This window comes from Podarcis tiliguerta, assembly GCF_965153285.1.
Source record: "Podarcis tiliguerta genome assembly, chromosome: 3".
Lineage (NCBI taxonomy): Eukaryota > Metazoa > Chordata > Lepidosauria > Squamata > Lacertidae > Podarcis > Podarcis tiliguerta.
The window spans coordinates 275310-298979 of NC_139536.1; the positions used below are offsets into that span (position 1 = coordinate 275310).

The following is a 23670-nucleotide window of genomic DNA, read 5'->3' on the forward strand; positions in this document are numbered from 1 at the left end:
CACAAGATGCCCAAAGTGACTGGCAGAGGGTGCTTCATCTACAGCAGGGGAAAGGGCGTTCCGTAATGCAGGAGCAATCGTGGGAAATGCCCATTTTCAAGTCACAGTCCAGCCATGCCAGGAGTGATATTTCCCCAGATGGTCCCAAGTTCATAGAATCATAGAATTGTAGAGTTGGAAGGAACCCCAGGGGTCATCCAGTCCTACCCCCGGCCATGCAGGAATCTCAGCTAAAGCAGGTGGACACCTAACCTCTGTTTAAGAACCTCCAAGGAAGGAGAGTCCACAACTTCCCGAGGGAGACTGATCCACTATTGAACAGCTCTGACTGTCAGAAAGTTCAGTACTTGATGTATACGTTGGAAGCATGACTTTGTAGCTGATGGACAGCCAGTGTAGGTTCCCTCAGCGCAGGTGGGATACCTGCAAGCCCAGGTGCTCCACTCAGCAACCTGTTGTGAACAGCTCTGTAATCTTCAGATGAAGGGGGGGCATATGAATTTAATTATTATGAATAATGATAACCTGACTGCCACATTCTGCATCTGATGCAGCTTCCAGACCAGCCCTAAGGGAAGCCCCACACTGCGGGCATTGCAGTAGTCCAGCCATGAGGTTACCAACATGGGAATCGTGGCAGCCTAGACAGGAAAGGGCATACCTGGGATACCAACCTCTTGCTCCTCAGCCCTTCTCACTGGGGATGTTCCCTGGGCACCCAGGGACAAAAGGAACCAGGGGCACCCCTAAACTACTTCCTGTTCCCTCTGAGGGGGCACAACCCTTTTTAGAACTGGTAAACTCTCTCGCACCTCACCCACAGAACTTTACTCTTTACTCTTACCTCTCCACTTTACAGAAATTCAGTTTACTCGCCCATATCCAGCCCCCGACTGCATTCAGGCCCCAGTTCAAAACGGAGGAGGAGGAGGAGATCTTGCTGGACTTTCTAGTTGCTTCCTCTCACAAGGCACAAGGACAGGGACTTCTCCACGCTGGCCCCTTTCCAATTCCCTCCAAAAGAGCTTGCTGGAACCTGGCTCCATGTCCCTGCCCTCAGACGGAAATGCAAGATTTCACGGAACTTTTAAAATAACTCAGTGGTACTACACGGACTTCCTCCACAAACTCTATTTTGGCCATGCATATGTTCAACCCAGATTTCCTAACATTTTTTAAATAAGTGGATGGAATGTCCACAGAATTCTCAAGTGATCGAGTTCCACCACAAACTCTCTGCCGACGTTTGCTGCTTGGATGCTGTCAAAGGTTTTGTGCAAAAGAATCTGAGCTGAAATCCAAAGGGATTTTGGGGTGGCGGATTGAATCAGGTGGTGTGTGTGTGTGTGTGTGTGTGTGTGTACATACCCTGTGCAGTTTATGACAACAGCTCATCTTCTGGCTCTGCTTAAGAGAAGCAGGCAGAGTCAGAGTTTGGATCTTGCCTGATACACAAACAAGGACTCCACTAAATGTCACTCTTTCAGTCTCCTGGATGCAACCCCTGCTTTTCTCGCTACAATACAATGTGGAAAAGGGAAAGAGGGGCGGATCCAGGGCTGAACCCTGAGATGGAAAACATGGCCTGTATCAGAGGAGACCCCCTCTGGCCACCCCCCACTTCCCAGGCCAAAGATGTCATTGCCTTGTTGAGGAACAGTGACTAAGTGTCACCTGATGCCACTGACAGCTGCTTCTCCCCTCTCTGACCCCCTTCCCATTGCTGGGACAAAAATGGCAGCTGGGATGCCATTGGGATCATGTGACCCCCTAAAAATAGCCTGGTAGGCCCAGGACAGGAGTGGGTGGCCAGAAGCCGCTCCAGAAGGAGGCAGAGAGGACTTCCAGGAGCGAGGGCGGCCAGGCGGAGGCCCAAGGACCAGGCCAGGCGAGAGGGAGCTAGGCAGGGGCCAAGGCTGAGGGGCAGATAGGGGGCAGGGAGAGGAAGAGGGTGTCTGTCCACAGTTGCCCACCGAGCCCCTTGGAGTGCGCAGGGGCGGCTGCGGGGATGAACTTTGCCGTGGGCTTCAAGCCGCTGTTGGGGACTTCGCAGAGCATGGACAACCTGGAGAAGCAGCTCATCTGCCCCATCTGCCTGGAGATGTTCACCAAGCCCGTGGTCATCCTGCCCTGCCAGCACAACCTCTGCCGCAAGTGCGCCAACGACATCTTCCAGGTGAGGGCCAGCGGCGTCTCCGCACCTGCCCGGCCAGCTCTCGGCTCTGGGGTGGAAGTGGGGGGGTTTGGACGCCCCCCGAGTTATCCAGCAGGGAGGGCGTCATGGCCAGCGACTCTCCTCCTTTGCTCTTTGCTGTGAATCTGCCTGAGGTATTTCAGAACAACTTGAGCCAAAGCAAAAGTGGAGAGGAGACTTTGAGGTGTGGGGAGAGAGCAGGGGGGGGGCAGGAGGATGAGTGGGCTAAGGAGGGTGGGGGCTCAGGTACTGGACACAGCTCTGGGAAGGGGGACGTGATCAGGAGAGCAGCACTGGCTGGCGTTGCGCAGAAACAGGGCGGTGGAGTGGTCAGAGTGCCAGACTCGGACCTGGGAGAGACTCAGGTTTGAATCTCCCCCTGGCCATGATGCTCAATGGGTGGTCAGTCGTGGCCTAACCTACCCGGCAAGGGTGTTGGGCAGATCAAATGGGGAGGAGAACGATGCACAGCCCCTTGAGGTCCTGGGAGAAAAAGGTGGGAGAAAATGACAATAATTAAATAGCAATGTGACTCCTTCCCATCTCCATCGTGTTCCATCCCTGGCCCCCTCATGAGGAAGGGGGGGGGAAATGGAGGTGATGGGGAGGAGCAGCCAGGTGTGGAAGGCAGATGGCTCTCCAGCAGATATTCCTGAGCTGTGATTCCTGCGTTGAGGGGCTGGACTAGATGACCCTTGGGAGTCCCTTCCAACTCTACAGTTCTCTGAGTCTATATATGCGACCTGCATTAGGCTTCCTCCATCTTCAGCTGCTCTGATCTGTGTGTTCAGGCATTCGCACATCAACATCGTTGCTTCCTGCAAGTCATGAGGTCAGAAGAAAATGAAATGCAGGGCAGATTAAGTTAACTAAGAACAAGTCACCAATAGCACAGACATTACTCAAAGCCTGGCTGCTGGATCAGGCCCACGGCCCACGTAGCGCAGCATCCTGTTTTCACAGATGCCCAAATGGGAAGCCACCAGGCAGGATTTGAGCCCAGGAGCCCCCTCCCCGCTTGTGGTGTCCAGCAACCAGGATTTCTGTGGAAGCAGAGCCATTCTGGCCAGGAGCCACCGAGAGCCTCTCCTCCCCCATGAATGTGCCCAGTTCAAGTTGGTGTCCCTGGCTGTCTCCTGTGGGAGGGAGTTCCGTAGTTTAACTGCACATGGCGGGAAGAAACACTTTCTTTCATAAATTCTGAATCTTCCAATATTCAGCTTCCTTTGATGTCCACATCTTCTGGTGTGATGAAAGATAGAGGAAAACTTTTCTTCATTCTTTTTCTCCATCATTTTATAAATTTCAGTGTCCCGATTCAATGCTTGAGGCTTTTAGCCTCTTGATAAATTGCAATTCTGTGGTTTCCTGTTGCAGCCTCCCTTCTGAAGTTCTTTTGTTCCAGGATCTGGTCACGTAAGGTCAGCTCCAGTATTCTAGGCGGTCAAAATATTCCCTCGCTGTTCTTTTAATATTGCCATTTCTGATGACGGATTTGTATCCATTTATATTTTTGGGTTTGCAATGTGCAGAAGGGGCCTTGTTGGCAGGAGAAGGCAGGCATTGCAATGCATGAATCCCAGATGCTGTGGGTGGCAGGATTAGGCCCTGTACAGTGTCCCTACTCTGGAGATACTAGTATGGGACCTAATCCCGCCAGGATGAGGACAAAGGGGGTCTCTGGGTCTGGGTCTCTGTTGTGTGTACGAATTGTCTGTAAGAAAGTGGAGTCCTGCAGCCCAAGGCCTGTCAGAAGAGAGCGTCTGTCCTTGCCCAGGATGGTTTTAAATGGGACCTTTGGAAGTCCTATGGAGCAACCTTCTTTTCTGCTGCTCCAGAGAGGGGGACCCAGGCCAATAGATTCAAATGTCAAGAAGAGAGATTCCGCCTAAACATTAGGAAGAATGTCTTGGTGGAAAGAGCTGTTCAACAGAAGAACGGTCTCCCTTGGGAGGAGGTGGACTCTCCTTCCTTGGCGGTTTTTAAGCAGAGGTTGGAGGGCCATCTGTCAGGGATGCTTTAACTGAGATTCCTGCATCTCAGGGGGTTGGGCTGGATGACCCTTGAGGTCCCTTCCTACTCTATGATTCTTTAAGTGGGAGCAAGTGGCGACCTGTCATTCTCCTTCCACATCTGATTCTTCCTTCCTGGGATCCCCCTATTCTGGAGTTCCCTCCACTTAGTTGGGTGGGTATTCCAGTCTGAGGAATGCCTGGCGTACATTTTTTCGTTGTGAGCTTCTGACGAGTCTGAACAGATGCCGTTCCCTGGGAGGGCTTGGCTGTGGACAATGGATTTTGTGATGTGCTTTGGATGGGAGCCGAAAGCAGGTCAGCAGGCAGAGCAGGCAGGAGGTTTCCTATTTAAGGTGAGGTTTATTTGTCCATTATGTAGGCGGAGAAGAGTGGACCTCTTTTGTGGAGCAGTCTAGGGAAGAAGTTCCCAAACCTTTTTCTTTTTGGAGGGGGCACCCCCTTGGTTCCATAAACCCCTCCCCAGTGCCCCCCACCCTACCCTTGACTGGTTGGTTGGAGGAGTACGCCTCTGTGGTGAAGACAAAATGTTGGGAGGTTGCAGAGCCTACTTTGGCTGTAGAGACTGATGCAGGAGAGACATATTTTGTGGCAGCTGAGGCAAGCCACTAAGGAAGAGAATAACTTCAGGAAATTCAAAACAGGAAGAATTAATTGTATGCAAAATCCAGTGTACCTGAAGGAGTGTCTCCACCCCCATCGTTCTGCCCAGATGCTGAGGTCCAGCTCCAAGGGCCTTCTGGTGGTTCCCTCCCTGCGAGAAGCGAGGTTACAGGGAACCAGGCAGAGGGCCTTCTCAGTGGTGGCGCCCACCCTGTGGAACGCCCTCCCTTCAGATGTCAGGGAGATAAAGGACCACACAACTTTTAGGAAACATCTGAAGGCAGCCTTGTATTGGGAAGTTTTTAATGTCTGATGTTTTATCACTTTATTATTATTATTATTATTGTTATTATTATTATTATGGCGTGCTCTGGTCCATGGGGTCACGAAGAGTCGGACACGACTGAACGACTAAACAACAACATTATTATTATTATTATTATTATTCTGTTGGCAGCCGCCCAAAGTGACTGGGGAGACCCAGCCAGATAGGTGGGGTATAAATAATAATAAATTATTATTATTATTATTATTATTACTACTACTACTACTACTACTATTCTGCAAGATGGATGAACTTGATCCAGTGATACTGGCTTTCCAAATTCTGATATTGACACTTCCAGAGACCCCTGCTGCCCCCTTGCCTCTTGGGGCCTTCCTAGTTAATCCCCCAGAAGGGGCAGCACTACCCACCTTGGAAGCCACTAGTTTAGGGGCTCAAGCACCTCCTGCCTGTGAATCCAGGTGATGAAAGACACGGTCAGTTTATCCCAAGAGCAGGTCAGGGTTTGGGGGGACAGGAGCAGATTGTTCTGAGCCAGGCACTGAGACGCTGAGCGGAAGATGCATGTTTCCCCCCAAAGCTGAAGTAATTATGGGTTTCATAGCGCAAAGAGGAATTGTTTCAAGGATGCTCTGATGACCTTCCACATGGTGTGTGTGTTGTTGTTGTTTAGTCGTTTAGTAGTGTCTGTCTCTTCCTGCCCCCTGGACCAGAGCACGCCAGGCACTCCTGTCTTCCACTGCCTCCCACATGTTGGTAGCTTCAAGAACACTGTCCCACCATCTCGTCCTCTGCTGTCCCCTTCTCCTTGTGCCCTCCATCTTTCCCAACATCAGGGTCTTTTCCAGGGAGTCTTCTCTTCTCATGAGGTGGCCAAAGTCTTGGAGCCTCAGCTTCAGGATCTGTCCTTCCAGGGAGCACTCAGGGCTGATTTCCTTCAGAATGGAGAGGTTTGATCTTCTTGCAGTCCATGGGACTCTCAAGAGTCTCCTCCAGCACCAGAATTCAAAAGCATCAATTATTCGGCGATCAGCCTTCTTGATGGTCCAGCTCTCACTTCCATACATCACTACTGGGAAAGGTGTGTGTGTTAAGGATGTCTTAATATCCACAGCAGGAAGGGTGGCGTTTTCTGAGAGGCTGCCAATGGACTGTAGCTTTCAGAAAGTCAGTGGTGCTCCTCAAGGATCAGAGAGTCTGAGAAGGGGAGCCCATAGAACCAAGCACCCCAACTGTGATGGTACTGACCCCCAGAATCATGGGGCACCAAAAGTTGTCTCGTTTGTGTATATTGTATCTATCCTGTGCAGTAATAGATTTTACCAGAGATTGGCTGCTTGACCTTTAAATGTGTTGTGGAAGCGGGAGTATTGGATTGTCTTTGCCTTTATTATGCATTTCATGTTTTTATATTGCAATCTTATGTTGAGAATACAGGTCTAGGGTGGCATGCAAATTAATTAAATCATCTCCAGCCCAGATTTGCCTTCATGTGGCATCAGAACATTCAAAGAGCCCTGCAGGATCCAGCCATCTCACCCAGCTTCCTGTTCCAGCAGTGGCCAACCAGATGCCCAGTATGGGGAACCCACAAGCAGGATCCGAGCGCAAGAGCAACCCTCTCCCCTCCCTCCCCCCCAGGGCCTTCCTGCAAATTCAGAGGCATTTTCTGCCGTGGGCTGTGGAGGCACAGCAATGCCACCAGTCAAAAAATGATGTGAAATTTGGGGGCTTTGCCTCCTTGGTCTTCTCTCTCTCTGCCTTCCTCCCACCCATAACCTGCAGATGCCCCTTTCCCTAGACTCCAGGTTCATGGAGGTGATAGAGGGGTCTGTGAGGGCTATTTTTCTGGAAACAGAGATGCCTAAACTCACCATGAACGCCTCCCTCGTTCTCTGCGAATGGCAAGGGCACTCACCTGAGAGGGGCTGGCCAGCATGGGCATAGCAGGGACGGATGGACAGCTCTCCTCAGTCCCCCCCATCCCCCCTAAATCAAGCAAATAAATGAAAACACGTAACTAACTGGCCAATTGTGGCACAGATAACTCGATTCTCTCCCCCCCCCCCACACACATAGTGCCTGCCCCACCCAAAATAAATCCTGGCTACACCCCTGCCAGCGAGTTCTGGCTGAAAAAAACCCTTGTTCTATGGTCAGGTAACACAACCTCCCCCCCCCCCCAAAAAAAAAACACACACCACATTCTTCCTTACAGGAAACTTAAATAGTCCAAGCATACCCAAGGCCCAAATCTGGGGACCAGTCAAGAAGAGGTGCTACCCAGAGCCCACAACACAAATTGGGGGGGAAGAAGGCCTCTGAAGAGGAAGACTTCTCTCTCCACCCGCGACCCCAAAAACCCCAGAGGGGTCATCTTGGAACACGCTGGCAAATCTTACACCAAAATCCACAGTTGCAGGAGGGCTTCATTTTGGTTTGGTGTGGGTCAGCAAACATTTTCAGCAGGAGGCTGGTCTACTGTCCCTCAGACCTTCAGGGGGGGGGCGGACTATATTTTTTGGGGGAAATGAACAAATTCCTATGCCCCACTGTTACCGGAAAAATCTGAGGGCTCCCTTGGACAAAAAGTAAAGACACCTACCAGAGTAAATTGGAGCAAATCAGCAACCTGTAGGCTTGGCCTTTTTTGAACTGTTGCAGCAGGGTGTTCCCCTCACTCGCAGGAGAGAGGAAAGACCCAGAACAATGGTGTGCCAGACCTTATAAAAACTTTTGAAATTCCCCTCCTCTAGGTCAAGCCCACCCCCAGAAACATCATGCATACATCACAGAAAGGAGGGGTTGAGGGAGGAGTTGTGGTGGTAACCTGAGTGTCCTGTCACCTGGCTGGTTCCTCCTTTCTCCCCTCCCCATGAGTCATTCTCTGAAGACAAAAGGTAGTCGCAGTTTCCTGCCCCTTGAGGGAAATCTGATCATGCTGAATCCACTCCCATTGCAAGCTCTTTGTGATTTTGATTGTCTTCTGTCTGGGACCATCAGGGTTGGCATAGCAACTGGGCAGGGCTCCTGTGGATGTGCTGCTATGCTCAAGGGATTATGGTGGCCTGTATCAAACCTTCCCCATTTTGTAGTCCTTCCTTCATGGAGTAAAATAAAAGTGGAACAGTGCAAATCCGATGTATGGTTGATTTTCTATGAATTTATAACAGAAGTGTAGCGTATGTAGTGTGTGAGTGTGAGTGTGTGTGAAGTTTGTACAAACTGAATGATGGGGGGTGGGGTTTCCTGCTACACCACAAATATCCCAGAGATGCATTTTAAATAAAAGCACACATTCTACTCATGAAAAAACACGCTGATTCCCAGACCGCCCGCGGGCCAGATTTAGAAGGCGATTGGGCCAGATCCGGCCCCTGGGACTTCATTTGCCTCCCCATGGTATGGAGGCTGCGTGGCTGCTGCTTCCAAGGGAGAAAGCTGGAGCAACTGTGTTCTCTGGAGGCTGGTCCTGGGGGTGGGATGAGGGAGGGGGAGCCGTTTTCCCAAGGGGGGGGGAGTCTCTCTCTATCCTCAGCAGCGCCACCTAGTGGCCAAAGGGAAAACCATGAATGGAGAAAGACAGCAGGTCCCTTCCCACACCCACCCCTAGATTCAAAATGTGGGGCTTTGCACCCTCAGCCAGGTTGTGCTCCCTCGGCTCCTGAGGGAGGAAGTGAAGCTGCTTCTCTTCCAGCTATTCAACCAGGCCGGACAGACGTGTCTGAACTTGCTCCAAAGTGCAGACTGCATGCTTAAGACTATAATCTATATTTTGCACACAAGACTATCCTACCTGTGTTCCCCTTGCTGCTATATGGAATAATGCATGACTCCAACCTTGGGATTTAGTAAGTAAAGCTGTTAAAGTTACTTAAGAGTGTGTGGTCTGTTGCTGGAGGGTAGAGAGAAGGGGCCATGAGCTTTAAAGCAGATTAAACAGGATATTCAAAAGGGTTTTCCAATCTACATTCCCACGTTATACTGCTGCTTAATTTTGGGACTGTTTTAAACTTTGCTGGGGGCTCTCTCCTGTTGGAGAGGGTGCAAAGCCCCACGTTTTGAATCTAGGCACCCAGTCAGCTATATTTTTAACTACCCACATGTGGGTCAGATCTATTTTCTGCCCCCCGCAGTGACCCCTCCTGCCTCCCCCACAGGCCTCCAACCCTCTTTGGCAGTCGCGCGGCTCCACGTCGGTGTCCTCAGGAGGTCGGTTCCGGTGCCCATCCTGCCGGCATGAAGTGGTGCTGGACCGGCACGGCGTTTATGGGCTGCAGCGCAACCTCCTCGTGGAAAACATCATTGACATCTACAAGCAGGAATCCTCTCGGTAAGCAGTGGGCAGGGAGGGGCGCTCAGACCTCCCAGGGGCCCCCACCTCTGCTCCCAGGCATGTCCACCCTGAGGCTTCCCTTCCGGCCAAATGAGGGAGCAGCTCTCAGATTCTGGCTCCTCCCCTGGGATTCCCGCATCGCAGGGGGTGGACTAGAGGACCCTTGGGGTCCCTTCATACTATACAATCTATGGTCCAATAAGCAGCACATCTTCTCCTCCTCCTGCAAAGGGGCAAATGAGCTTTCAACCTGCAGGACACTTTTTGCATTAGCCCATATCAAAATACACACAAGCCAGAGCTTTTCTGCTATTCCCAAACCTTGCCAGGTCTGCAGAACTTGAGCTGCTTTTGTTGGCTGCCTGCTCTGCTATGTTTCTGCTCCCTCTTCCTGGGTTGGCTTCACATTTGCAGCACCAAGGCCTAGAAACTGAACCATGTAACCCTCTATTTATTAGTTGGTTGGCTGCATTTCTACCTCACCTTTACCTACGGGACCGCCTCTCCTGGTATGTCCCACGGAGGAACTTACGGTCTTCAAACAAAAACATCTTGGAGGTCCCAGGCCACAGGGAGGTTAGGCTGGCCTCAACCAGAGCCAGGGCTTTTTCGGCTGTGGCCCCGATCTGGTGGAACGCTCTGTCACAAGAGACTAGGGCCCTGCGGGACTTGACATCTTTCTGCAGGGCCTGCAAGACGGAGCTGTTCCACCAGGCCTTCGGCCAGGGCACAGTCTGTAATCCTCACAGAACTCCAGCCCAATGGTTGCCATCATTTTGATCTGAACTGATTTTATAATGAATTGATTTTATAATGCTGTATTATTTTATTGTTGTTAGCCGCTCTGAGCCCGGCTTCGGCTGGGGAGGGCGGGATATAAATAAATTATTATTATTATTATTATTATTACTATTATTACTATTATTATTATTATTATTATTATTATCTCACGGGAGCTCCAGGTGCTGCAACCTGGTTCTCCCTCTCCTTGTTTAACCCCCACAACACCCCTGCGAGGCGGGTTAGGCGGAGAGAGGCAGTGACTGGCTGCAGGCCATGCCCAGTGGAGATGTTTAAACCGTGGTCTCCCAGGTCCCAGTCTGACCCTCTGACCACTGGGCCACACTGCCTCTGAGGGTCAGGCACTTTGGCCTGCTGCATCCCGGGTGAAGGCGGTGCCCCAGTTCTACACTGGTTTGAGGAGACCATGACAAAAGACAGCCTGTTCAGGTCCTTTCCTGGCCAAATCGGGAACATTCATCTGAGGGGTGGGTTGAGGAGGAGGGGCGATGTCTGGGGGGTTCACCCAGCCTTTCCTTCTCCCTGCTGTGCCCCCCCCCAGACCCCTCCATGCCAAGGCGGAGCAGCAGCTGATGTGTGAGGAGCACGAGGACGAGAAGATCAACATCTACTGCCTCACCTGCGAGGTCCCCACCTGCTCCATGTGCAAAGTCTTTGGGGCCCACAAGGACTGTGAAGTGGCCCCTCTGACCAACATCTACAAGCGCCAGAAGGTACCAAGCAGCAGAGGCAGCGGGGGGGGGGGGGAGGCCCTGCCCTCTCCCTGCAGCCCCACTGGCACTCTCTGGCCTGAGCAGGCAGGGGCGGGGGGAGGGGGGGCAGGAGCTGCCTTTGGCTTTGGAGCCCTGGACACAGTGGTCCCCCCCCCCCGAGAGACTCCAGGGGTTCCAGTCGCTGACGCAGGTTCTGTTTCCTTGGAATGAAGGTCAGCGGAGACTGTGGTACATTTAGGGTTTCATTTACCCATATATACAAAGAATGGGATGCGGGTGGCGCTGTGGGTTAAACCACAGAGCCTAGGACTTGCCGATCGGAAGGTTGGCGGCTCGAATCTCTGCGATGGGGTGAGCTCCCGTTGCTCAGTCCCTGCTCCTGCCAACCTAGCAGTCCGAAAGCATGCCAGTGCAAGTAGATCAATAGGTACCACTCTGTCAGGAAGGTAAACGGCATTTCCGTGCACTGCTCTGGTTTGCCAGAAGCGGCTTAGTCATGCTGGCCACATGACCCAGAAGCTGTACGCCGGCTCCCTCGGCCAGTAAAGCAAGATGAGCGCCACAACCCCAGAGTCGGCCACGACTGGACCTAATGGTCAGGGGTCCCTTTACCTTTACAAAGGATGGGCACAGGATGGAGGGGCTCCCAGCATCAGCACCCTGACAGGTCTTGCTTCCTCATTAGCTGCAGCTTTGGATTCAGCACAGAACAAGCGGGTCTCTGTGTCTCCAACTTCCAGCCTTCTCCCAACTCTGTTCAGCTCACCCACTCCACACTGGCATCTAAGGGGGGGGGGGTGCAGGATTGCCCCCCCCCCCATTAGCCTGGAGGGCCCCCTCACAGAATTTGCAACATGACGAGGAGACTGAAGTGGTCAACTGAGGTTGTCTTTGTGGGAATGTTCAGGGTGGCAGGATATATTGTTTATTTATATCCTTCCAAACTTGTGCTAGCAAGTTTATTTAAGTAGCAGAGTTTACATTCCCCTTTTTACATGCACAGCAGATAGCTAGTTGCAGGCTCGTGTGAGCCTCTCACTAGTATACAATTCAGTCTGTCTCAGATTGAATTGTAAATTCCTGGTAAGTTCTCTTAAAAGAATAAAGACATGACAATCTTATTGTCAGATGGATCTCTGAAGGCAGACTTAGTTGCAAATATGTACATGTGGATCTACCCCATATGGGGGAATAATCCCAGTGCTTCTGCTGGCTGGCAGCTAGCAGAGCATTCCTCGCTGAGAAGCGGGTTGAATGAAGAAGTGAAAGAGAGAGAGAGTCCTGTGTGTTTCGTCCTTTTCTTACCTGAACAGGTAAGGTCACGCCCACCTCCAGTCACATGCAAAGGAAGAATGCTCCAGCCCAGGAGGAACAGGAAGTTTTGACTGGCTGGACCAAGGGTCAGCAAACTTTTTCAGCAGGGGGCCGGTCCACTGTCCCTCAGACCTGGTGGGGGGCCGGACTATATTTGGGGAGGGGGGGAATGAACGAATTCCTATGCCCCACAAATAACCCAGAGATGCATTTTAAAGGAAAGGACACATTCTACTCATGTAAAAACACGCTATTTCCCGGACTGTCCACGGGCTGGATTTAGAAGGCAATTGGGCCGGATCCAGCCCCCGGGCTTAGTTTGCCTACCCATGGGCTGTACCAAACATCCCCCTGCCTGTCCACTCTAGGAAAACAAGGAATGTTGTATTTGACTGTTCCCAGTGGATTACATCCCACAGCCTTCCTCCCTCTTTCTGACTCGGCAGGGGGAGCTGAGCGATGGCATCGCCATGCTGGTGGCTGGGAACGACCGGATCCAGGCCATCATCACCCAGATGGAGGAGATCTGCAAAACCATTGAGGTGAGTGGGAATCTCTTCTGGTGGATCCCCTGCCCAAGTGGAATCTGGGGAGAAGAGGCCCCCCCCCCTGTAGAATTTGCAGGGAATTCTGAAGCCCAAGGAGATTTCTGAGCTGATTTAAAAACCTGCCATTATATAGCCTTAAACCTTCAAAGTTGCAATTGCCTTCGGACCCCCCTCTGGGGCCAAAAGTCCTGCCAAGGGGCCAACTGAGCCCTGCCTAGATGGTGGCAAGAGGCCTTTTCAAAACCTGGCAGGCTGGTGGTTTCTAAAGTGGGTGGTAGTGTCCCCTGGGGGCCAGTGGGACTACTGGGGGGGGCTAAGATGCAGTGGGGTGCTGGAGGCTCAGATTAATCTCTGGCTTCAGGGTCACTGGATCAAGTTCATCCAATTTGGCGTGTTAATTAATAGTTTAAATTGCATTTTGAATAAACGTGCAATTCATTGTTTTGAATTTCATCGTGTTGCTGTTGAACGATCCTTTCTATAGGGTGGGGTGGGGGCCTCTGGGTTCATGAGTTTATGGAGTCAAAGGGGCAGAGGCCCAGAAAGGTTTGGGAGCCCACCACTGTTGTAAACAAAATCTGCCCTTTTCCCTTATGGGGTATCCAAGAGCCCATACAGAGTCCTTACATAGGTTCCCTATTGGTAGGAGAAAATAACAGAGGCCAAGCAGAGAATATTGAGAAGCAAAGCAGCTAGTAAGCCTGATCTTTATTGATCTGTTGCAACAGGGTTCCCACATGCAGGAGGGAGGAGGAACCCAGAACCAAGGTGTGCCCGCCCTTTTATAGACATTTTAAATTCCCTGCCCTGGAGCTCAAGACCACTCCTCCATACATCATACATACATCACAGAAGGGGTGTAACCCAAGACCCCCCCCCCCCCAGATACAGCATACCTACATCACAGAAAAGGTGGTTTACAGCAGAAATCTGAGTGGTTTGTTTATCTCCTGTCTGGCAGGTTACTTTATTGGATCCCTTGGGAGCCTAGCCAGTCTTTTGTAATGATAAATACTTAGTTCCTGAGCCAGGTCACAGGCTCACACCCTATTCATATCTTAAATGTGCCCTTAAGACAGGATTTGTGAAGGAAAAGACAATGGGGAGGCTTTTCCATTTTCCTTTGACCTTGCAGAGAAAACATTTGCTCAGTTTGGGAATCAAAATGGTTTCAGGTTGGTCTTCCCGTGCTGATGCTTGGTTGGTACACTTATGAACATTTAAGATACCTAAGACCTCAGAATTCCTATCCCCCCGGGCTAACCTGCTTCTCCGCTCCCCTGGCAGGACAACGCCCGGCGGCAGAAGCAGCACCTGTGCCTGCGCTTTGACTCCTTGTACAGCATCCTGGAAGAGCGCAAGAAGGAGCTTCTGCTGGAGATCGGGCGGGAGCAGGACGAGAAGCTCCAGCGGGTGCGGGGCCTGATCCGCCAGTATGGGGACCACCTCGAGGTCTCCTCCAAGCTGGTGGAGTCGGCCATCCAGTCCATGGAGGAGCCCCAAATGGCCGTCTACCTCCAGGTACATGCAGGTGGGGCGGAGAGCACGGGACGATGGACAGCTCAGGTCTGCGGGTGGGGGGCAGAAAAGAGTGGGAGGGGCTGTGCAACCCCGGGGAAATCAACGGTCCCCTTTGGGATTGTGAAGGGGGTTGTTCAAAGGGTTCTGTCTGCCAGGGCTGGTGCTGAAACGCTCTATTTCTTCTCCTACAGCAGGCAAAGGAGCTGATCAAAAAGTGAGTAGCATGAGATGGGGAGGAAGGAGCAGAACCTCTCGCATCTTTCCAGGGGGGCCAGGGGCTCAGCACCACCCCACAGACCAGGGGCACAACGGTGGGCCCAGCCAACAGTAGGGGGCAGCCCTCACCCAGGCACCAAGGTTTCACCCCCTGACTCAGCCCCATATTGGCTCTCCTGGATCCTCTTGACCTTGAGGGAGCCCCCCCCCCACTCCACCCTCCGAACAGCTGGGTCTCTCTGGGTTCAGAGTCAGTCTTAGTGCAGGCAAGTCCAGCTATGGAATAAGCTGGCTCTCCTTCACAAATAGCCTGGCAACAGCTTGGGAAGTAGGTTTAAAAATAATTTTTACTTGGTTTATATTCATGCGTTGGATCACAACAATGGCAGCAGTAAAAGCTTTGCAGGCAAAATGCTCCCATGTCCAGGATAACCTGCATCCAAAGCCAGTCAAAGGAAGAGGGACAGGAAGTGTCCTCTAGGAATGCAGGGGAAATGACCTCACACAGAGCCCTCTCGCATCTCTGTGGTCTGAGTATCTGCCTACCAGCAAGACAGCCCAGTGTTGTTAGTCCCAAGAATATGCATTTGTTAAATTTGGCTGCTAATCTCCCACGTTATGGAAGGGAAAGGATATTGTGTTTCTTCATACACTTTGTGCTGCAACACAGGTGTAAAGTGGGCCTGCCTGCCTGCCTGGTAAACGGGCTCGGTCCCACCTCTCCCCCCCCTTTTCCCCGCAGAATCACAGACATGTCCAAAGTCTCCATGAGCAGCCACCCAGAGCCTGGCTATGAAAGCATGGACCACTTCACGGTCAACATTGACCACGTGGCGGAAATGCTGAGGACAATTGAATTCCAGACAGGTGAGACACACCTGGACCAGAAGGGGATGGGAAGAAGGGGAGACTGCCGCCGGCTGGCCATCTCCTTCCCTGGGCAGAGCTCAGGATCGCTGGCCTGCTGGGCTGAGCCACGGTCAGGGAAGGAACTGGCATCCCCTGGGACACAAGGAAGAGGGTGCCCCACGGAGCCTGTCTGCCCCCCCCCTCAATATCCTGGCAGACAGCGATGAAAAGCTGGCAGTTTTAGTCTGAAGAGCGTTCACAGAATCCTAGAACTTTCGGAAGAGACTCCAAGGGTCATCTAGTCCAGCCCCCCGTGTTGCAGGTACGATTGTGTCTGTGTCTGCAGGGAAGACACCTGCTTGCACCTGCCAGCACAGCAGACACTTGGGCTTCCAGAAAACCTTTGACAAAAAATTATGCACGACTGATGCAGAGAGAGAAAATGTCCCATCCCCATCTCCATGGGATCCTGCAACTTTCCCTGCGGTGGTGGGTGGGCAACAGTGTGGGATGTGACATCACAGAAAGCAGTCAAATACAACATTTCCTGTTTGGCCAGAGTGGACCCACAGGGGGATGTTGCTCCAGCCAGGAGGACTTCCTGTCACACCTGGTCTGGAGCAACCTCCCCCTGCATGTGACCAGGTAGATGGGCATGACCCCAGGAGACCCCATAAAAGGGCTGGTCACGCAGCCATCTTCCCTTTTCCACCTTATTCCATCCTGGTGTCTTTTGCTGTCTGCTGGCCCTCAGCCAGCAGCACGTGGGCTCAGCCCCCCTAATGGATGAACCCACACTCTCTTCTGTAACTACAAGCTAAAGCCTGCGTTCAGGATCATACTGTGAACTGAAGGTAAGTAAACTTCTTATAAAGAAGTGTCTTTATTCTTATAAAGTTGTGTCTTTATTCTTTTTAAGAGGGAACAAAGGGGAATTTGCCAGGAACAACCCAATCCAGACAAGCCAGACTGGACTGCTTAAGTCAAGAGATTCTAACGAATCTACCAACTAATTTCCTGCAATATACAGGGGAATGTGCTCTGCTACCAGCTCACTAGCATGAGTGTGGAAGGAGAATATTCAGTTCATATATCCTCTCCTACTATCCAGGCAGCTGAAGGAAGGGCTTTCTTCACCATCTGCCCTTTCTCTCCTCCCCCTTTCAGATGCTGCTGGAGAGGACGCGGAGCAGGAGGGGCTTGGCCCAGAGGGGGGCTTGGAGGCAGAAGAGGGAGAACATCTGGAGGGGACAGATGCCTCCGAGGGGACGGAAGGTGAGCTGGGACTGGAAGGGAGAGGGGGCAAGGGGGGCTGGCCTGGGGCTGCTTGGTGGTGGGGCTGGGGGTTGGCACAGCCATCAAGCACCGTGAGTTCTGGGTGGGTCAACGAAACCTGGGCTCCGGAAGAGACCGTCAATCTCATGCCTACAATTTACTCAGGAAGCCAGGAGTGGATCTGTTGGAAGATGCATGGCGGATAAGAGAAAGAACTTCTTCATGCAGTCGAACTGTGGAACTCCCCTCCTCAGGAGAATATCAAATTCATGGAGGAGGAGGAGGAGGAGGAGGAGAGGGCTATCAAGGGAAGCCACAGGAGGGGAGGGGGCTCTTGGGATCAGATCCTGCTTGCTGGTTTCTTTGTGGAGCATCCAGCTCTGGCAGACTTTGGGCTCTCAAATGTCAGCAGCAGCCTAAAATTGCCCCCTCCTTGTTCTCCATTCTACACCATTGCTGTGGCGCCCCCTGCCGTGCGGCACCCAGTATGACTGCGCTGCTCAGGCGGCTGTGGAACTGCCTCTGCGCCCGGTGGCCCCCGTGAGAGAGGAGGCTGGGCTGGAGGGAACAATGGCTGCCTGGCCCAGTCGGTTTCTCTTCCGTGCTGAAAGCAAATCTGGGGTGGGGGGTGGGAGAGCTCTTCCTGCCCCTCTTCCAGCGATGGGTCTCTGCGGAACTGACTGGCTTTGCTGTTGTAGAAGCTTCTGTGTAGAACCATAGAACGGTAGAGCTGGGACGGATCCCAAGGGCCATCTAGACCAACCCCAGAGGCGGCTTTAGGGTGGCATGACTGGTTTGGCTGCAATGGGTGCCGAGCTGCAGGGGGCACCACCATGATGTTGTAGAGTGTGAGGGGGAGGGGGCACCAAATTTTAGCACCACACAGGGCACTGCTGAAATTGACCACTGCCAACCCCCTGAAATGCACACATCACAGGTAAAGAAGACTGCTCAGCCGGCTTTGGCCGGAAGCATTCTCACTCCAGCAGGGTCCAGGCAGGCAGAGGCATGGGCCAGAGGTCACATCCCATAATAGAGGGAAGGGCCATTATGCTTGGTGGTGGAGTACCTGCTCTGCTTGCATCCCACCCCAGGGGCTTCCCAAGGTAGGGCTTCAGAGACCGTGGGGGCCGCTGTCCCCTAAGCTCAATGGACCAAGCAAGGGCCTCACTCTGCGCCAGGCAGCGGCTTCCTCTCTTTCTCTGACCTTGGGCTCAAACACGGGCCCTCCCTACTGGCAGAGCCTGACGTGTGATCCAGAGGGTCGTTGTAGAGTTGAATGGGATCCAAAGAGTCATCTAGTCCACCCCCGGCAACGTCATGGGCTTCAGGGCTTTGGGTCTCTCTTTTCTCTGCCTAGATGGAGAGAACCTGCCCCGGCTGAGGCCAAAGCCAGCGAGTGCCTCTCATGGTAAGTGCGTCCTGGATGTCACCCTGGGAGACCCCATAAAAGGGCTGGTCACGCAGCCCTCTTCCCTTTTCCGCCTTAGTCCATCCTGGTGTCTTTTGCTGTCTGCTGGCCCTCAGCCAGCAGCACGTGGGCTCAGCTCCCATAAGGGATGAACCCACACTCTCTGCCTTCAGGATCATACTGTGAACTGAATGTAAGTAAACTTCCCCAGCACACCTGCCTCAGCCCAAATGAGGCTGGGGGGCGGGGGGGGGGGAGTCAGGAATGTGGATGTGGCTCCAGCTCCCCCATTGTGGATCAGCCTGGTCATGAGATCTGTTGAGCATCCGCAGCCCATTGGCTCAGCACTGAGTGGGGCACAGTCTCCCCCTGCCTCCAGAAGTTTAAAAATCTGAGGTTTTTGAAGAACACCTGGGGATTCCCAGATGCAGAGTTTTCAGGGCTCCCACACCTCCTTGCTTTTCTGCTCCGAGCTGGACGTAAAAGAGAAATTCTGCCGCCTTCTGCTGGGGGTGGGGCTGCCCTCTCTCTTCCCGGCGGATGAGCCCAGGCGCCCCCTCCCCCAATGCTGAGTGTGGCTCTTTTCCTCTCAAGCAGGTCAGCACTGAGGAGTCAAAGCAGCAGCGCCCCCCCCCCGCCGCCCCCGCCAAAGGACTTCCTCGCTTTCGCCTGCACTTTGCCGAGAGTTTTTAATCTGCCGAGAGAATAAAGTTGTGTCACGTTTGCTAAAGCCGCTGGTTCCAGATCCCGTTTTTCTTTTGGCGGGAGGGGGAGCTCTCTCGGAAGAAAGTGGAAGTGGCGTTGCGGGGGGGGGGGGGCGAGGGAGTCCAAGGATCACCTGGAACCGTAGCCTTGGAAGGAAGCCCCAGGGGTCATCTAGTCCAACCCCGCTGCCGCGCAGGAATCGCCGCTAAAGAACCCCTTTACAACTGCCCTCCGGCAGAGTCCGTCCCCAGCCTCTCTGGCCGCGAGGAGCCGAAGAGGAGGACTGAGACGGGGCGAGGGCAGCGGGGAATCCGGAGACAAGCGCTCCCGTTTCTCCAGCGCCCCAGCCGGGCTGCCGAGGAGGAGGAGGAGAGGCGGCGAGGAGCCCACAGCGTGGACCACCCGGAGACCCCGGGGGGAGGGGCGGGGGCTGGAACAAGGGCAGAAACCCCCCTTTCCCCCCAAGCTGGAAAGATCCGAAAACTTTTCCAAATAAGCGAATCACTCCAACCCCTTGAGGGACTTTTCCCGAACCTTTTCCAGCTCCACAAAATCATTTTTGCTCCGAGAGGAGGAAAACTTTCCCACGCCATGCATCGTTTCATAAGCCTGGGCTGCGTCGCCTCTTCCTCCCTTTTCCCTAAACTAAAAGGTCCCAAATGCTGCTTTCTGCGCAGGGGAGCAGCCGCGCCACACACCCCCCGACCCTTTGGGTTGCGCTTTTCTGAGCTCTGCAATATCCCTTTCGAGGGGAGGCGGCCGGAACCGCACACAGTTAAATGTCGCCACACCATCGATTTGCATTTCTATAATCACGATCCTGGCAGCTTTATTTCCAACGCCTTTCCTAAGGATCCCTCGCGTGAAATCTGCCCTTCCCCGCACCTGCCGCGCGTGGCGTCCCCCTCCTCACTCAGCCTCCTCCTCCTCCTCCTCGGATCCCGGATCATGTCGCTCCTGGCCCCCCCCCCAGCTCCAGTTCAGACCCCACAAAAGTGTATGTGAAATTAAGATTTTCCGCCCCAATATCTTGCATATCTTGACACTTGTTAACATTGGGTTGCGTTTGCCATTTTATTGCCCGTTCACTCAGTTCGGAGAGATCCCTTCGGAGCTACTAATATTAATACCGTCAACAACAGTAGTAGTAAATAGTGGAAAATAAGAAATCCATATATTTTAAGAGTGATGCTGCCGCGTAATAACCGAAGTGGCGGCGAGAAGGGATGTGTCTCCATTTCCTCCTCTCAATTTACGTTCCATGCCGACTCTCAATGCGGCTCTTTGGGGGGGGGGGGGTGCTGTCCCCGGTGCTGATGGTCGCGACCAAAGCCTGGCCGGGCAGGAGCCTCTTGCGGCTTCGTTTGGGGAGGGAGCAATTTGGGTGGGATAATCCTGTACCGTCCCAGGACCAGGATCGGGGAGCCGCGTCTGCACGGACAACCCTGAGAGGTTCGAAAACGTCTCGTCCTCCACACCCCCCCTTGAGTTGGGCTATGGGGGGCGGGATTTCAGGAGAGGAGAGCCGCAACTTCTGTCATCAACTCCCGCTGCGCTTGACACGCTTCTTTGGAAGGAAGCCCCGCGGAATGACCGCGGGACTGACTCCCGAAGAGACAGAAGGAGCAGGATGAGAGCGCTTCAAGTTCGCTAGTCTCTCTTGGAGAGGCTTAGCGTGGTTGGGGGTGTGTGTAACTTCAAGCGAGGAGAGAACTGCCTCTCCCCCCTCCATCCCACTGAGATTCCCCCCCGCAAAAAAAACCCTCCCTTCCCAGCGCCCCCCGCAAGAGCATAAAGGGAGCGCATCCCGCTGGGCAGTTCAGTGGCTGATCCTTGGGGCGAGTGGTTGCGCTTCCAGCCAGCGCGTCTCCTGAACTTCCGGGCTTCTCCCGCCGGGCAGCCTCGCCTCCCCCGGTCCACAGAGGAGGGATCCCCGCTCCAGCTTCCGTCCTTCTCTCCCGGTTCTCCCGGCCCTCCTCCTCCCCTCGCACGCCGAAAAAAGCGCTCCGTCTCCCCCTTCCTCGCACCAAGAGCGCCCCGTCTGCGCCTTCTCCTCCCGGGGCGGCTGGTCAGGGGCGGCCTCCTTCTGCGGGCGGGCCGGGCGGAGGAGACCGAAGACGGTCCGGGGCCGGCCGGCCTGTCCGGGTCTCACTTGCCCACCGAGTCGAAGAGGAGGCGGTTCTGCTCGGCCTGGGCTTGCTGGCTCTGCGCCCGGGATATCTCCATCATCTGACGGAGGAGGTGGAAAGTCAGGTCGATGGAGAGCGGCGGGTCGCGGCGCTTCAGGCGCTCGGCCAGGCGGCGGCGCAGCAGCTCCCCGTCGGGGCCCCAGCGCGGCAGCGAGCGCACCAGCAGGGCCACCCCGCCGGGCCCCGGAGCCGGCAGCGGGGGCGGAAAGGGCCAGGCGGCGGCAGGGTCCTCCCCGCGGAGCAGGAGCAGCAGCCGCAGGCTCAAGCCGCGCTCGGCGCTGCCGTCGAGGGCCGGCGCTGGCCTGACTCCGAGAGCCGCGTGTGACACCAGCAGGAGCGAGGCCACGAGGATGGGCAGCGGCGCCCGCCTCATGCTGGGGCGGTCCAGGCCTAGAGGGGGAGAGGAACAGAACATCAGGAGAGCCCCGGAGCCGCCGGATCAGGACCAAGGAGGCCCGTCGGGGCCCGCAGCCGCTTCTCGCAGCGACTGGCCGGAGAGCAACAGGGCTCAGTCGCAGCGCGCCAGGCAGAGGCCGAAGCAGCCCCGACGCCCACCTGTAGAGCAGCTCTTCAGCCCCCCGCCGCCCCGTCCCTCCTCCAGCTCTTCCCCCCTCATGTCCCCCGGGCAAACTCTAGGGCAGAGAAGACTGCGCCCCCACCCACGTCCCTCACCAGCCATCTCTCAGCCGCTCCGGGTGTCCGATGCCAACAGGGGGCGACACGGGGCAGCCCCGGACCAGGCTCCCTCCGCAGGAAAGAGGCTTTTCTCCGCCTTGGCGTGAGGAGATCTTCCTCTCCTCCTCCTCCTCCTCTTCTTCTTCTTCTTCTTCTTCTCTCTCTCTCTCTCTCTCTCTCTCTCTCCTTCTTTCCGCCCTGCGACGCCGGGGACTCTCTCCCCACGGTGTCCTTGCCAAGCCGGGAAGAAGGTGCGCGGAGCCGCCGGAGGAATCTTTATATAGAGCAGGCCGGGAGATCCATTGACGTCAGCTCGGGACATGGACTGGTTGCCGATGGAGCGGGCGGCGGCGGCGGCCCCCGAAGGACCCTCCTGGGACGGAGGAGAAGGAGTCGCGGCTCCCCCGGCGCGGCGCCCTCGCCCCCGCCGGGAAGCGGGCGGGATGCTCGCCGCTTCTGCAGCTGAGCCCCAAGGCTGCGCGCAGGAACCTCTGGACGTCTGTCCTGAACTCCACGGCACACGCGCCCCCGACGCCCCGCGCCCCGCTTGGCCTTCTCGCGCCCCCCGGTTACCCCTCCCGGCTCCGGGCTGCATGACTCTGTCGGAGGGGCTGCACCCACTTAGACCGATAGACTGGAGAGGAGGGGCTGTGGGTGTGGGACAGCGATACTCCCCCCGCCCCAATAAAACCACAGAATGAATGAATTCTAGAGCTGGAAGGGACCCCAAGGGTCATCTAGTCCAACCCCCTCCTATGCAGGAATCACGGTTCAAGAATCACTGGCATAGAACTGAATAGTTGCAAGGGACCCCGAGGGGTATCTAGCGCAACCCCGTCCAATGCAGGAAGGTGATGACTGGGTGGAGGTCGGGCTGGAAGCATCTGTGTCCGGAAAGGGGAGCAGAATCCGGGCCGCGGGGTTTGTTTCTAGTGCACCGCGTTTCCCTGCACACGAGGGCGGCACACTGAACCTTCAGACGCCACAGAAGTCGAAGGCTGTTTCCCTAAGGAACCTGGTCCTCAGGCCGTGTGGTGGGGTACGCGCGAGGATGGGGGAGGGGGGAGTAGCACCTAGCAGTCGGCGTGTTCAAGGGAGGGTTCCGGGGAATTTACTCCCAGTTGGTCACTTGAAGGGGGTTTCTGCCTTCGATGCAATACCCAATTTACTTTAGTTATTAATTAGAACAAAACAAAATAACATAGCTGAAGAGGAGGACCATTTTGTCCCATCTCCGCGTTCCTTCACTAGGTGCCCTTAGGAGGGTGAGATTCTGAAGTGTTGCTTCAGGCTCAAGCACTCAGAGACCAAGAGGAGATCCAGACCTGGCTGCGGGGAACCCCAACGTGAGAATGTCAAAACGGGTCAAGGCCAGAGGGACAAATCCCCACGGGCAGAGGCCGGCAGCCGAGCTGACCCAACACATTGGCCCTCCGGCCGCTGTCACGGTGGAGTGGAGAGGGGGGCAAGATTAGCGCTTGCTGCGGAGGAAGCTGTGGTTTGGGAGAACCTCGTCTCCCCCCTCAGGCGAAATCTCCTCACAGGGCACAGACTGCCTTCCATGTCCGCCGGGGAGAGACATAGCCACATGCTCAGGAACAGGGGGTTTCAGCGGGTTGGGCTAGATGACCCTTTGAGGGCCCGGCAACTCTACAATTCGGAAATTCTAAGCATGCCGAATTCGGCCGAGAGCAGCCTCTGTCCGTGGTGCTGAACAGGCGCGACCGCGACCGCTCTCCCTGATTCTGTCCCGCCTCCGGGTCTGGAGACTCGCCTCGCTCCCGCAGAGCGCGGCCCCGAGCGGTTGTCCTCTGCTATCCCGACTCCTCCTTGCTGGGATGTTGCCCAAACTGGCGCCCGCGAGCCCTTCCACCCAGTGGCAGGAGGGCGGGGAAGGCTGCGCTCGGGCTCCCCAACCATCATTCCTATAGCCATTAAGGTCTCCCTCGACGCCAAGCGCTGGGTTAAGGGAGGGGGTCAGGCAGGGGTCCTGCTTCCCGA

The 23670-nt window shown here is 54.6% G+C and overlaps 2 protein-coding genes across 3 annotated transcripts; one reads left to right on the forward strand and one right to left on the reverse strand.

The window, feature by feature from the left end:
- Positions 1 to 1806: 1806 nt before the first annotated feature.
- On the forward strand, positions 1807 to 18830 carry TRIM54 (tripartite motif containing 54). Of its 2 annotated transcripts, none has more exons than XM_083432739.1 (10): positions 1807 to 2176; positions 9277 to 9449; positions 10795 to 10966; positions 12727 to 12822; positions 14116 to 14349; positions 14541 to 14563; positions 15308 to 15432; positions 16582 to 16689; positions 18050 to 18100; positions 18695 to 18830. In XM_083432739.1, exons 1-10 carry the CDS (start codon positions 2009 to 2011, stop codon positions 18706 to 18708), a joined length of 1164 nt encoding a protein of 387 aa, XP_083288865.1. In that variant the 5' UTR covers positions 1807 to 2008; the 3' UTR covers positions 18709 to 18830. The 2 variants fall into 2 exon arrangements, with proteins under 2 accessions (XP_083288865.1, XP_083288866.1); XM_083432740.1 differs by having other exon boundaries at positions 18698 to 18830.
- A 1930-nt stretch (positions 18831 to 20760) lies between these two features.
- On the reverse strand, positions 20761 to 21367 carry UCN (urocortin; the record flags this gene model as incomplete). The annotated part of the gene is made up of 1 exon (XM_083432827.1): positions 20761 to 21367. One exon carries the CDS (start codon positions 21365 to 21367, stop codon positions 20954 to 20956), a length of 414 nt encoding a protein of 137 aa, XP_083288953.1. The 3' UTR covers positions 20761 to 20953.
- Between the last annotated feature and the right edge of the window lie 2303 nt (positions 21368 to 23670).

What these genes read in the sequence shown, in the direction of transcription:
- TRIM54 (XM_083432739.1), top strand. Translation starts at nt 2,009, where the DNA reads ATGAACTTTGCCGTGGGCTTCAAGCCGCTGTTGGGGACTTCGCAGAGC. An exon ending in AGATCTGCAAAACCATTGAG is followed by an intron (nt 12,823 to 14,115) that starts GTGAGTGGGAAT and finishes CTCCCCTGGCAG; the next exon opens with GACAACGCCCGGCGGCAGAA. An exon ending in AAATGGCCGTCTACCTCCAG is followed by an intron (nt 14,350 to 14,540) that starts GTACATGCAGGT and finishes CTTCTCCTACAG; the next exon opens with CAGGCAAAGGAGCTGATCAA.